This window comes from Pelophylax lessonae (assembly GCF_965119305.1).
Source record: "Pelophylax lessonae genome assembly, chromosome: 2".
Taxonomy (NCBI): Eukaryota; Metazoa; Chordata; class Amphibia; order Anura; family Ranidae; genus Pelophylax; species Pelophylax lessonae.
This window is the reverse complement of record NC_138769.1, coordinates 159,104,032-159,117,716: the sequence shown is the minus strand read 5'-3', so window position 1 is coordinate 159,117,716 and position 13,685 is coordinate 159,104,032. Positions and strand designations below refer to the sequence as shown.

Below are 13,685 nucleotides of genomic sequence, written 5' to 3'. Positions count from 1 at the left end.
AAAATCGTGGGTATTGTCCTTCTGGTTCCAGTCTGTCTCTGACATCACTTCCTTTATATTTTCATCACCTGACTTCTTCAAAAGAAATCTTTGATGAAGTCAGGTGACGAAACATGTCAAGGAAGTGACAGGCGGGAAGTACGGTAGCAGCCAACTTTGTTATTCCGCTGTTTGGGATATTGCTTTTCTGAGAGCATTTTTAACACTTAACCACTTGCCGACTGCCTAACGCCGATCTACGTCGGCAGTCAGCCCCTCACAGGCAAAGTGACGTAGGGCTACGTCACTAGCTTGTGAGGGTCTAGGGAGCGAGCGCGCGCCCCCGGAGGCGCGCTCCCGCTCCCGCGTGTGTGACCGGCGGACCCGATGTCCGCCGGTCACTCGGCGATCGGCGGGGGAGAGGAAGAATGTCAGGCAGCTTGTGTAAACAAGCCACCTGTCATTCTCCTTGCTGTTAGGATACTGATCACTCGGATCTAGTATGTAGATCCGTTGATCAGTGTCCATACAGCTCAAGCCCCAGCCAATCACAGTAGAAAGCACGCCCCTAGGGATACACACAGCCCCTCCCTCCCAAATACAGTTAACCCCTTCACTACCAGTGTATTTTTACAGTAACAGTGCATATATATAGCACTGATTACTGTAGAAATGTCACTGGTAACCCCAAAAGTGTCAAAAATGTCAGTCAAGGGTCCGATCTGTCCGCCCCAATGTCGCAGTACCGCAAAAAAAAAATCGCAGATCGCCGCCATTACACGTTAAAAAAAAAAACAACAAAAATGACAGAAATCTTTCCCTTTGTTAGTAAACGCGATAACTTTTGCGCAAACCAATCAAAATACGCTTTTTGCAATTTTTTTTTACCAAACATAGGTAGCATAAAACAAATTGGCCGAAAAAGTAAAAAAATTTTGATTTTTACATTTTTTTGGGGGGGAATTTCATATAAAAAAATGTGAGAAATATTGCTATTTTTGCAAAATTGACGCTCTTTTTTTGTTTATAGCGCGTGATCAAAAAATCGCACAGGTGATCAAATACCACCAAAAGAAAGCTCTGTTTGTGGGAAAAAAAGGACGCCAAATTAGTTTAGGTACAGCGTCGCACGACCGCGCAATTGTCCGTTAAAGTCACGCAGTGCCGAATCGCAAAATACCCCCTGGTCGGAGTGGGGGTAAAATCTTCCGGGGCTTAAGTGGTTAAATAACAATTTTTAAGAATTTTGCTTTCTATAATTTTGTCAATTGGAGTACTACGAGGAGCTTTAAGAAGTTTGCCTGCCTTAAAGGAGGAGTATATAGAGTCAGCTGTAGTCGCGCATTATTAAGCCCGTGGTGTGTGACACAAGCGGAGAATTCATACAATGACTTGAATGCTTTCACAATTAACTTTATGATCATGAATTCATGGTGAGCACAATTATATTGATGTATGAGATTTTTTTGAATATACTACACTATATAGTTTTGTTTCTTTTGGGAACATTTTGTCTAGGGTGTATGAGGATGAAGGAGGACTACGAATTTGGTGAAGAAATAGCACAGCCCTCAAAAATTCCACTTGCCTGCTCGCATTTTGCGAGTGGAATTACAAGGATGGCAAATAAGGGTTGTGCTGTATGGGGATAGGGAATATATTAGTGCCTGTGCCTGCCCCTGCTGCCGCCGCCATTCACAGCGCAGCCTGCATTGACCTTCTTCAGAAATGGGTGGACCCGGGGCGCAGAGCAGTGTGCCCTGAGCCCACCCATTGTGTGACAATAGCGAATTAATATTCGCTATTGTCACACGGATGAGCCTCCTGATCCTCCTCCTGGCCATTTAGGAAGCGGGTCCGAGACCCGTTTCCTGATTGGCCCGAAAGGCGAACAATTGCCATTGGCCAAGGAGGAGGAGGAGGACTCGGGAGATGCAGAGGATTGAGGAGAAGCCGCCGATGCGTCAGGTAAGTGCACACTGGTCTCTGCACGCTGTGCTAACTCTGGCATCCAAAGGGGGGCACGCTGTGGGCACTCTGGCATCCAAAGGGGGGCACGCTGTGGGCACTCTGGCATCCAAAGGGGGGCACGCTGTGGGCACTCTGGCATCCAAAGGGGGGCACGCTGTGGGCACTCTGGCATCCAAAGGGGGCAATGTGATATGCAGGGGGGACAGAGGACACTGATGTAAGAAGAACATTGTTGCACCACCACTACAACCACCAGGAGAGGAAGGGAGCATGTGAATCAGATGAACTGCGCACTGCAAGTCAATATTCTTTATGGGTTACTGGGAATTGTGCGCCTCTATCGCTGATGGTATTTTTCACTGCTGTATTATGTACTGTTGGGATTTGCAGTCCTCTATAGAGGGCGTCTTTAGGGGCAGAGCAGGGTGGGGTTTGGGTGTGGCAACAAATGGCGAGTAACTCTTAAAGCCTGGCTAGTAGCTCATGACTTGAAATTTTGAGCCCTGAAATAGCATATCTGGAGAATTTGGTTATTTCATAATGCGTTGCATGATCCACTGTCTTTTTTGGGTCATATCTGGTGAAAATGTAATATTTTTATAAGGGAAGAAGGAAGAATTGATCACATAAGAGAAGATTTAGATGTTGGACTTTAAATGAATTTGGGGATTTACATTACATTTGTGCACAAAGCACATACTTTTGGGTGGGTCTATGACTTTTTTTTTTAAGCCTAGGCTTACTTATAGTTTTACAGTATCTGTCCAGGGGGGAGAAGAATTACCAACAGCCGAGGCATTGGGAATAAAGTGGATGTATCCATCTGAGCCCTGCGAAATCCATACAAGTCTCAACGTATATTACAGACTGAATTTATACTGGCATAATCTGCAGCACTGGGGAAGAAGATGTATTTGTAAAGAAGCAACTAATTTGCTGATAAATGAAACCAATAAAAAAACATTTCTTTGGTATTCAGACAAACCTGTACTGGGCACCTGTAGAGAGGCTGTCAAATAGGCAGCAGATAGATCATGAACATGATTGCTTTCTAAATACAACTGCTACAAGTATTTTGTAGATCTGACTAATTATTTTTACAGATACCTGCGGAATCACATATGTTTGAGGCCATGTTACATCTATTTTTCCAATGGTAATTGTACTAATCAGGACACCGATTTCTGTTGTAGGTATGCATGTACACCCAGTAAATTTTGAATTTGTTTTTTAAAAAAAAAAAAAAAAAAGAAGAGGTGTATGTTTTTCTCTGAGTGCTGAAAGCATCATCAAATGGTATTGAAAAGAAAATGTGGATTACAGTAAACCCCCGCTCCATCGCAGTTCAGTTTTTGTGGTCCCGGTATAACGCTTTTTTTTGTAATGTTATTTTACTATATAAATCATTAAAAATGAAATATTTTTGTGTTTTCCATAGCTCTTGCTATGTCTCTCAGTATCTTTTATGTGTTTAAATCAGTTTCTATTCTTTTAAAAGTGTGTTTAAATACCTTAAAATGCTTTTACACGTACAGTGACAGTAAAAAAAACACGCCTACAATGCATTTTAATAGGGTTTTTCTATTTCGCGGTTTTTCACTTTTCGCGGCTGGGTCTGGAACGTAACCCCCGCAATGGAGAGGGGGGGTTTACTGTATGACACTTCGTCTGGGACCATTACTCAAGTAAAATTAATCTGCTATTGAAACCAGGATGGATATATGAAGAAGTACACTGGTGGAGAGCATTCAGCTGTTTTCCAGGTCAATATATTATATATATATATGCAACACAGTATATCATAATACTTTGTTTCACATCACCTTGCCTTTCAAGTCCCAAATTTAGGTCTCAACTTGATATTGCAAAAGTTGGTCAAGTTAATAATCTGCAAACAGATTTTAGTGTTGAGTATTCAAATACATTTTGACTGATGGAGGAATCACTAGCTTTTATAAATTATGGCTACGTATGTGACAATATGGTGCTTAAAGTTGCAAATCACCAACATCTGTCATGCTACATGATAAATCTTATAAACATGCAACTAAACAATTTTAATGAAGGTGAAAGAGGAGAGTGCAAAAGCTGGCCTGAAATTGAACATTACGAAAACTATGATCATGGTAACTAGTACTCCTCCTTCAGGCATCACTCCTTGGCAAACAGGAGAAGAAATGAAAACGGTGACAGATTTTATCTTCCTAGGCTCCAAGATCACGGCAGATGGTGACTGTAGCCATGCCATTAAGAGACACTTATTTCTTGGGAGGAAAGCAATGGCAAACCTAAACATTATAAAAGGCAGAGACATCACCCTACCGACAAAGTGCCATATGGTCAAAGCTATGGTATTCCCAGTAGTAGCCTATGGCTGTGAAAGCTGAACGCCAAAGAATTGATGCTTTCGAACTATGGTGTTGGAGAAGACTCTTGAAGATCAAACTAGTCAATCCTGAAGGTAATAAACCCTGAATATTCACTGGAAGGACAGTTCCTGAAGCTAAAGCTTGAATAATTTGGCCACCAAATGTGAAGAGAGGACTCATTGGAAAAGACCCTGATGCTGAGAAACATAGGCAGAAAAAGGAGAAGAGGACAACAGAAAACAAGATGGATAGATCGCATCATAAAAACAATGAACATGAAGTTAAGCAAGGTCCGGAAGGCAGCGGAGGACAAAAAAGCCTGGCGCACTATGGTCCATGAGGTCATGAAGAGTCAGACATGACTAAACGAATGAACAACAACAAACAATTTGTAATGAAAACATTCTCTTCTTGCAGCACATTTTGCTAGTTTCAATTGGAATTTGCAGTTTATTTGAATTCTCAGTGGGTGTTTTGTGTTCATTGACCAGTCTGTTTAGCTTAGGAAATGGCAGTGTGATAATCGCAATTGTGTGCAGGTAAAAGTGACAGACTGACAGCCTTTCTTTCCTATTTTCCAAATGGCTGAAATGGAAAATTAAACACAGAGTAAACCAAATAATGGAAAAAAGGCATCAACCCTTAGAAGTAGCTGCTTCACTCAAGGGTCCTGTAACCGTGTCACTCTGGCTTTCCATACGATTAAATGCAAACATTCCAAAGAAGAAAAGGAAATGCAGACACACGTGCAGTGAAGCCCAAGGCACTTTTAAAAAGGCACTATATATTCAAGACTTGAAGAGAGAAATGCAATCAGTGGTGTAGTCTGGTCTTCTACCCCATGAAGCCAGTAGTTGGAAAGAAAGATCAACTTAGCCAAAGGATTGCTATTTTTAGTATTTCCCATTATACTTGTAAAATCAAGAAAATTTAGAATTACAAACTTAAATTTGGTTGGTGTAGCATTATCCTTTCCTCAGTTTCACTAAAAGAAGTATGGCCAAAGGTCTTGTGGCCATACTTCTCTTGTGAGTGACAGGACTGCACATAGTTTTGCTCTCCTGTAACCCAGAATCAGCTGAGAGAAGGCTATGGTCTGCACTCACTTCACCCAGCTAATTGACTGACAGCTGGCTCTGCTTCTAAATGGGAGGCTGAGAGCCAGAGCAAACTGCACCCACCTCCTTTCCTGCCTGGCATTGCCGTGAGTGCTGGAACTAAGCGAACAATGGTCATGTGATTGCTCACTTCTTAGTCAATTCATACATTAATGGATATAGCCACTATAATTAGGGGCTACCTCCAGCGCTCGCTAACAATATATGTGCTATATATTATAATTCTTTCAAAACTTCATATAAATCCTAATTCATATAAATAATAATATGTGCATCAAATTGCTTGTGCAAATTTGCAATGATGGACAATTTCTATAAGTGCATACAGTAAACAAAACATATAAAGTGCATATAATGAATGAAGAAAGTGCAGGTGCCTCGTTAGTTCTCTACAGAGTCCATACAAATATATAAAGGTGACTTAAGTGATCACAGTTCAAAAGGAAAATTCCTTGTGCAAAAAATCCAATATGAATAAAGTGCTGGTGCTCAATGCAGATCTCCCAATCAGCCTTGAGACATACGAGTAGCGCCAGTCACTCTCCCCCGTGATAGAGGTATAGATGGATCACTCACCAGATGTAGTTGGTCTTAGATGCTAGCATTAAGACCAAAATATGCTTGATTGGCCACCAGGGCCAGGGCAGGTACCCACTCGTGGTATGGTCCCTCCATTCTTTGGGTTGTGACAGGTCCCACCTTTTCTTTCTCCCCGCTTGGCTCCAATTCCTTGCCTTCCTGTTGGCAGCCACTGTGGCTGCCAACAGGAAGGCTACTCATATGTCACAAGGCTGATTGGGAGATATGCATTGAGCACCAGCACTTTATTCATATTGGATTTTTTGCACAAGGAATTTTCCTTTTGAACTGTGATCACTTAAGTCACCTTTATATATTTGTATGGACTCTGTAGAGCACTAACGAGGCACCTGCACTTTCTACATTCATTATATGCACTTTATATGTATTGTTTACTGTATGCACTTATAGAAATTGTCTATCATTGCATATTTGCACAAGCATTTTGATGCACATATCATTTATTGAATTTTGAATATATTATTTATATGAATTAGGATTTATACAAAGTTTTTAAATAATTATAATATATAGCACATATATTGTTAGCAAGCACTGTAGGTAGCCCCTATTATAGTGGCTATATCCATTCATCTATCATCTTGTCCTCAGTAGCTGCACATTACATACATTTTATCACCACACTATACTACAGTCCGTATTGGCGCAGGGAATATACCACAAGTATATTTTTTTGACAACTCATACATTAGTCCATTTTTTTCATTCAGCCAGCAGGAGGAAAAAAAAAAAAAAAAAGTACCAGATTCACCCATCCACACATTCGAGATGGATGGAAAAATCCTTTGGCTAAGCTATTGTACTCTGACAGCAGGGAGACTTCTCCACCATCAGAATACACAGATCAATGCTGCCATGGTACTACTGCCTGTGGTACTAATCATGCAAAAAAAAATTCAACAGGGTGATTGTACAGAAATTGTCAGGTAGATCAACTTCTGCACAACCTCCCTGGGCATACATGGATCAAAATTTGGCTGCTCACTATGTATAGCCAGCTTTAGAGCCAATATGGGAAAGCTGCAGCATAGAGGGGAGTATACATTTTTTGTTTTGTTTTTTGGGGAAAAACCCAAGTTCTGAAAGTCCCTTCCAGTAAAGAACGTTCTTGTTTGCTTTCATCTCTTAAGTTAATTCATGAAAAGCAGGTGTCATAGGCAGGTCAATATATCAATGTCTGCCCACTGATACATAGAAATGTGTATAGCTGCCCACAGAGTTTACATGAAAGATGGACATCCAGCCTTGACCATTTTTTTGTCCTCATGGTAGAATTTCACTGTCACCTGTCAATTCAGGTAAAGGTGACAATCTCTAATGAAAGAAAGCACCCCAAGTCAGATATATTTTCCAACCCATGCTTCCCCATCACCTCTCCATTGCAGAAGTTTGCCCTAGTGTTGGCTTACCTGGGAGGATGACATCGCTAATCTTCACCTGGGTACAATGTTGGCATCTGGCAGTATCAGTCTTGGACCCTGTATTTTTTTTTTTTTTTTTTATATACCAACTTATACATATCATTTAAAATAATACTTTCCCTTTTACAGCTGACACCAGGGGTACTAAAGGGTATTATAGGATTATATTTGCAGGGCCGCAATGCTTGTTTATACCTTTCTGTCAAAATGCACAAAGAATTTAATATATTTGTATGCCTGAAGGGTATTTCATGCACAGTGTTTCTGTAAGAATATGAAGCCATTTCTGTGTCACCTGTTCTTCCCTCTAATTACAGTCACAGTGATATATTGTTCTTCTGCAGTGCATACAATGTATTACATTTGTAGACATTTCCACAAAGACATTGATTTTATTAGAAAGACTTGTCCTTATCTTCAGGCCAAGCCATCAATCAGACGGTCCTGTCATCTGCTTTACTACAAATTGTAATAGGTGGGTGCCAGAATCATACCTGGAAGAACCAGAAGAGCTGGTTTGAGGGTGGGTGATGAGTTTTGTTTCTACTACTTTTTATGGTATAGATTTAATGGAAGTGCTCTTTATAATTTTTGTTATTACTATCTTCACAGTTGAAGAGAAATGGAGGTGGCATTTCCTTTGTGACTTTGTGACAGGAATCTCAATGGACGGGGTGCGGAGAAGCTGTCACATACTTGTGGTAACAGGCAAGAAAATTGGTGAGTGATGATTTTTTTTTTTTTCCCTCACAGCTTAATTGCGTTTAGTATAAAGGATGGAATATCACAAGTAGCAATTTATAGCTCACTATAAGAGATGAGATATGTTCCCTAAAGCCAAAATACAGTAGCAACATGCTAAGAAGTGTTGTATTCCAACGCTTGTTATATTACGATTTGGTCATACGTGTGGTAGTGTAGTCATTTGACCATGAATCAATAGAGAATAAATCTTACTAAATCTTACTAAAGTGCTAGAAAAGTGCTGTTGGTGCAGGGGGTGAGTATCAAGCACCCCCCAGAGATAAAAAAAAAGTGCACAGTGTCAAATAAATAATATACGTGACTGCTCATGATTAAAATATTATAAAAATTCATAAAATATCATAATATAAAAATTGCCTAAATAGCAGTGCCAGTGAAATATTAGAAACACACCCTGCAAGTGTAATAAATAGTAGCGAATGGGTGAAAATTCACACCCAAATTATATTGTGAGTGAGGTGCCTAAAAGAGGAAACCAATCGGTAACACTCTCACCGAGTATTCCTCTTCTGGGCCAGGAAAGTGGATATGTAGCCACAGAGGGAAAGTTCAAATCAGGGGTTCCTTCAGCCCCGAGGACCACGCTGGGAGCTGCCTCCCTCAGGAAGTATTGATCTGTGGTGCTCAAGCAGAAAGATACGGGACCCCAATAGCGTAGAAATTCAAATAATGTACAGTAGCAAGTGCAGAGAAACTTACACTTCGGACCGATCTCATCAGCCGTAGATAGGACGCCGGGACGCTTCCGCGTTCCACGGCTCCAAACCACTCAGACTGGAAGTGACGTGTGGCGTACGTAGCTCCGTCCTATGCGTTTCATCATCAGACGTCTACTGGAGCGATGACGAAACGCGTAGGGAGGAGGGCGGAGCTATGTACGCAAAACGTCACTTCCGGTCTGAGTGGTTTGGAGCCGTGGAACGCGGAAGCAGAAGCGTCCCAGCGTCCTATCTACGGCTGATGCGATCGGTCCGTATCTTTCTGCTTGAGCACCACAGATCAATACTTCCTGAGGGAGGCAGCTCCCAGCGTGGTCCTCCGGGCTGAAGGAACCCCTGATTTGAACTTTCCCTCTGTGGCTACATATCCACTTTCCTGGCCCAGAAGAGGAATACTCGGTAAGAGTGTTACCGATTTCATCTTTTAGGCACTTCACTCACAATATAATTTGGGTTTGAATTTTCACCCATTCACTACTATTTATTACACTTGCAGGGTGTGTTTCTAATATAATAAAAAGAATTTTGTTTGCATACTGTTATTGGAAATTCCTAAACACTGTTGGTTCACCACTATTGCATCTTTGCCCATTTCACTGGCACTGCTTTTTAGGCAATTTTTATATTATATTTTATGAATTTTTATAATATTTTAATCATATGAGCAGTCACGTATATTATTTATTTGACACTGTGCACTTTTGTTTTTTCTCTGGGGGGTGCTTGATACTCACCTCCTGCACCAACAGCACTTTTCTAGCACTTTAGTAAGATTTATTTGGGTGCACACACATTTGTTAGGGGTTACCATTCCCCCTTTTTTTTATAGAAACTGCTCAAACAGGTAGCGCCTCACACAAACTCTTCTCTCTTGATACATATCTTGCCCTTGGTTCTCCAGGGGTTGGTTTGTGGCTACTTACACCTGTACCTACGTTTTTTTACACTTTAGATATTCCATAGCGCTGGTCACCTTTGTCGTTTATTTGACCATGAAGCTATGAAAATAAGTCAATGAGTAATTTGGCCAAACACAAGGGGATCTTTGTTTAAAATGGACCTATGTATGCAACGTAATGTTCAAGTGTAAAACTTTGTAACCTCTCAAATAGATCACAGTTTTATCCTTGACAATATCTTTATGTTCCTTTTTTCCCTAGATGTCCAGCATCTTCTTGGTTCATGATTCATCCAAGCTCAGCATCTACTTCCTGGACTTCAATGCAGGCCCATAGATGGCATGTCATCATGCTGTCATCAGACCCTGCTGCAACATGTCCTTGTGACTTGCTAAAATGTTACATTCTTAAGTTGGCCATAGATGGATCGAAATTTCGCCGTTTTAGCAAGGACTATCTTTACGTCTAGAGGAAAACAGATTTTGTCTAATGTGGAATAGACTTCCTCCAGAGGTGTTTCTGGCTAGCTCACTAGATTGCTTTAAAAAATGTCTGGATTCTTTCCTAGGTGTACATAATATAAATGGGTATTAAATTTTTTTTTAGGTAAAGTTGATCCAGGGAATATCCGATTGCCTCTTGGGGGATCAGGAAGGAATTTTTTTCCCCTGCTTTAGCAAATTGGATCATGCTTTGCTGGGGTTTATTTTCGCCTTCCTCTGGATCAACAACGGGTATAGGATTGTGTATATGGGATTGAATGGTTGGGTTTTCAATACGTTTTTTTGTTTTTTTGGTTGAACCCGATGGACTTGTGTCTTTTTCAACCTGACTAACTATAACTATGTAACTATCCAAATTTTGATTATCTATGGCCATTTCAATCCATGACAAGTTCATCTAATGATCTACTTCTAACATATGGGCTTGTTGGAAAATTTTTGTTTGACACAGTGATGATCAGTGTATTTTGACAGCAGAGGAGTTCCCTCTGTCAGGATACAATAGCACAGCGGGGAGGATTTCCTTATCCATCTCACTTGTGTGGATGGGGGAATCCACTATCGAAAAAAAGGGACTCATGTACAGCCACCTAAAGTGATCAATGGGAGATAGGAGTCTCTCCTGTGTGCAGCAAACTAAGGACATTATCTCAGCCTATGCAAAGTCACTTGCCTGGAGCTTAAAGTTTGTGTAAACCAAAATAATTAACTAACTATCTCATTTATTTCCTAGGGCTCCATACATTGAAAGCATTTTGTTCTAACTGTTCGATAAGTGCAAAAAAACTAACAAAAAAAAACTTTGTGAGCTGTTAACATGCCACTGCTACATTTTCAGTTTAAGGAGCTCTGCTCAGTTCTCTACCTAAGCTAGGGAGATTGGAGGTGTTCTGTAAACTAGCACATACCTTCTGTCCAGGGTGACAACGTTGCCACTCAATCATTATATTACAATGAGTAAGTATGGTCACCTTAGAACAGAAAGCATGGCACTGGCAGTATCACCAGGTTGCATTTTAAGAAAAAAAAAAAAAAAGACTGAAAAATAAGGAAGACTAATACAGCCACTACATATAAGGGTTCATAATGCAATAAATTATATTTTTGTTCTTGGGTTTTAGGCACAAGTAAGGGGCATAATGCAGTCTGGAAAAGGGAATCATCTTTCAGGACTAGTAGGCTGAAGCAATCAGGGAATTCTCTCCATTGTTAGGGTACCTGCCCCCAGAGATGTAATGTCACACAATAACACCGATAACATGCCACCAGGAATCTGTAAGACTTAGCAGTGCTACTGAATCCAGTCTCTTTAAACATGGCAAAATATCCTTATACTAGTAAATTGCTCGAATTGAATGACTTTGCAATGGCAGTACAGCAGCACAGTGGATTCAGTTGCCACCAGGAACAGAATCTGCACAAATTTGTATGATTTTTCCACTTTGTATACATCAGCTCTATTGAATATAGTTGATAACCTCAAAGTACCATATGATCCCCTTTGCACCAACACATGCAAACAATATTACTATAACAAATTGGCAGACATACAGTTGACCAGAAATTTGCATTTTTTGCTTTTTTTTGCACAGACTGCAAATATGTTAGTAGAAACGTGTATGTTGCGAACCTGGCTAATTCCATAGGACACCAAATCTAGGCTTCATAAGAGGTGGAGGAATGGTCTATAAACCATTTACAGAAAGTGTCACTAAAGGTAAAGCTTTTTTTTCATTTTGGATAGAGAAAGGGGGGGGGGGGGGTTATCTCCTATTATTATGTTTCATTTTTCCATCTGTATCCCATAGGGGGTATTTATTTTCACTTCCTGTCCCTGAACTAAAACAAAGTGGGAAATCCCTACAAAGTGGGGGAATCCTAAGGTGTCACCAGAACTAGTTGCATAGTTAGTGTGGTTGAAAAAAAAGGCATATAGTTCAACCAACAAAAAGGGGGGGGGGATATTTTACAATCCTATATACACAATCCCATACCCACAGTTGATCTAGAGGAAGGCAAAAACCCCAGCAAAGCATGAGCTAATTTGCTTCAGCAGGGGAAGAAATTCCTTCCTGATCCCCCCAAGAGGCAATTGGATATTCCCTGGATCAACGTTACCTATAAATGTTAGTATCCAGTTATATTATGTGCATTTAAAGCAATCTACTGAGCTGGACGGAACTAGCTCTTGAGGGAGTCTATTCCACATTTTCTCAGCTCTTACTGTGAGGAAGCCTTTCCATATATGGAGAATAAATCTAATTTCCTCCAGATGTAAAGAGTGCCCCCTTTTCCTCTGTGATGACCCTTAAGTGAATAACTTAACACCAAGTTCACTATATGGACCACTTCCGTATTTATAGATGTTGATCTTATCCTCCTTAATCCCCTCTTCTCAAGAGAGAATAACTATCTTTCTCCATTGGAAGATTTCCCCTCCATTACTGTTCTGGTGTCAACCCAAAATTTGGGATTTTCGTTTACTTTCTATGATAACGGTAAACAGGACAAATAAAGAGGATACATCTCCAGGAGGGGGAGGGGGGTCAAAGAGCAATAAAATATCTCACAGGTTCGAATCCATCTCCAAATAATCCAAAACGAAAAAAAAAATAAAAATGATTTTAGTTACACTTTAATAGTGCTTGAGCTACAAAGATGTACAAATATAAAAAGCTGTACGCTTTTCCCTGTCTTTCACAATATCCCAGTGGTTGTTCCATAAAAAGACATCCTTGCTCATAGGCATATGGTTACAGTTTGGTTTTTCTAGCCATGGCTGAGTGAATGTTATTGATCTGTGAAACTATTTACTTTAACAGATCCCAATAAATGCTGGACATGCTATGAATGGCAGGGAAGGCTGTTCACACACAAAGATGATTTACCAATCATCCTTCATTTTACTAATGAAAACAATTTAAGAATTCTTTATTAAAACCAGCCTTAGCAGAACCTTTATAAGCAGAAAAAACAAATCTTACAAGGCTGTTTCATCATACGCAGACTATTAAAAAGTCTGCTCATTACAAAGTTTCCAAAACACATTTGTTAAAGGTGGGTACTATTCCTGAACACCAAGAAAGGAAAAGAACGGAAGTAAATGAGGAACAAGACTTACCTTTCACTGATAAGGGAGTTTGCAGCGTTATAATTTTGTGTGGTTTTCGACGAACTTACGCTCATTTCTGCAAAAGTGAAAATCAAATCTTTAAAATATCTGACACAATTTCAACGCTGCATAACAAAAACTAGATTATACTTAATAGTATAGTCTGCATTTATAAAGAACATGAAAATCCAAGGCGATATAAAGATGGCCACACTGGAAGGAAGAGACT

At 40.2% G+C, this 13,685-nt stretch overlaps 1 protein-coding gene across 1 annotated transcript in view; it reads right to left on the bottom strand.

Annotated features, from left to right (window-relative positions):
• Window positions 1-13,685, bottom strand: part of LOC309545338 (smoothelin-like protein 2) — a 176,483-nt gene that overhangs the window by 52,031 nt on the left and 110,767 nt on the right. The window contains exon 5 of the mRNA XM_082244498.1: window positions 13,466-13,532. Within this exon, the coding sequence (XP_082100624.1) occupies window positions 13,466-13,532 (67 nt within the window). The remainder of the gene's footprint in view (window positions 1-13,465; window positions 13,533-13,685) is intronic.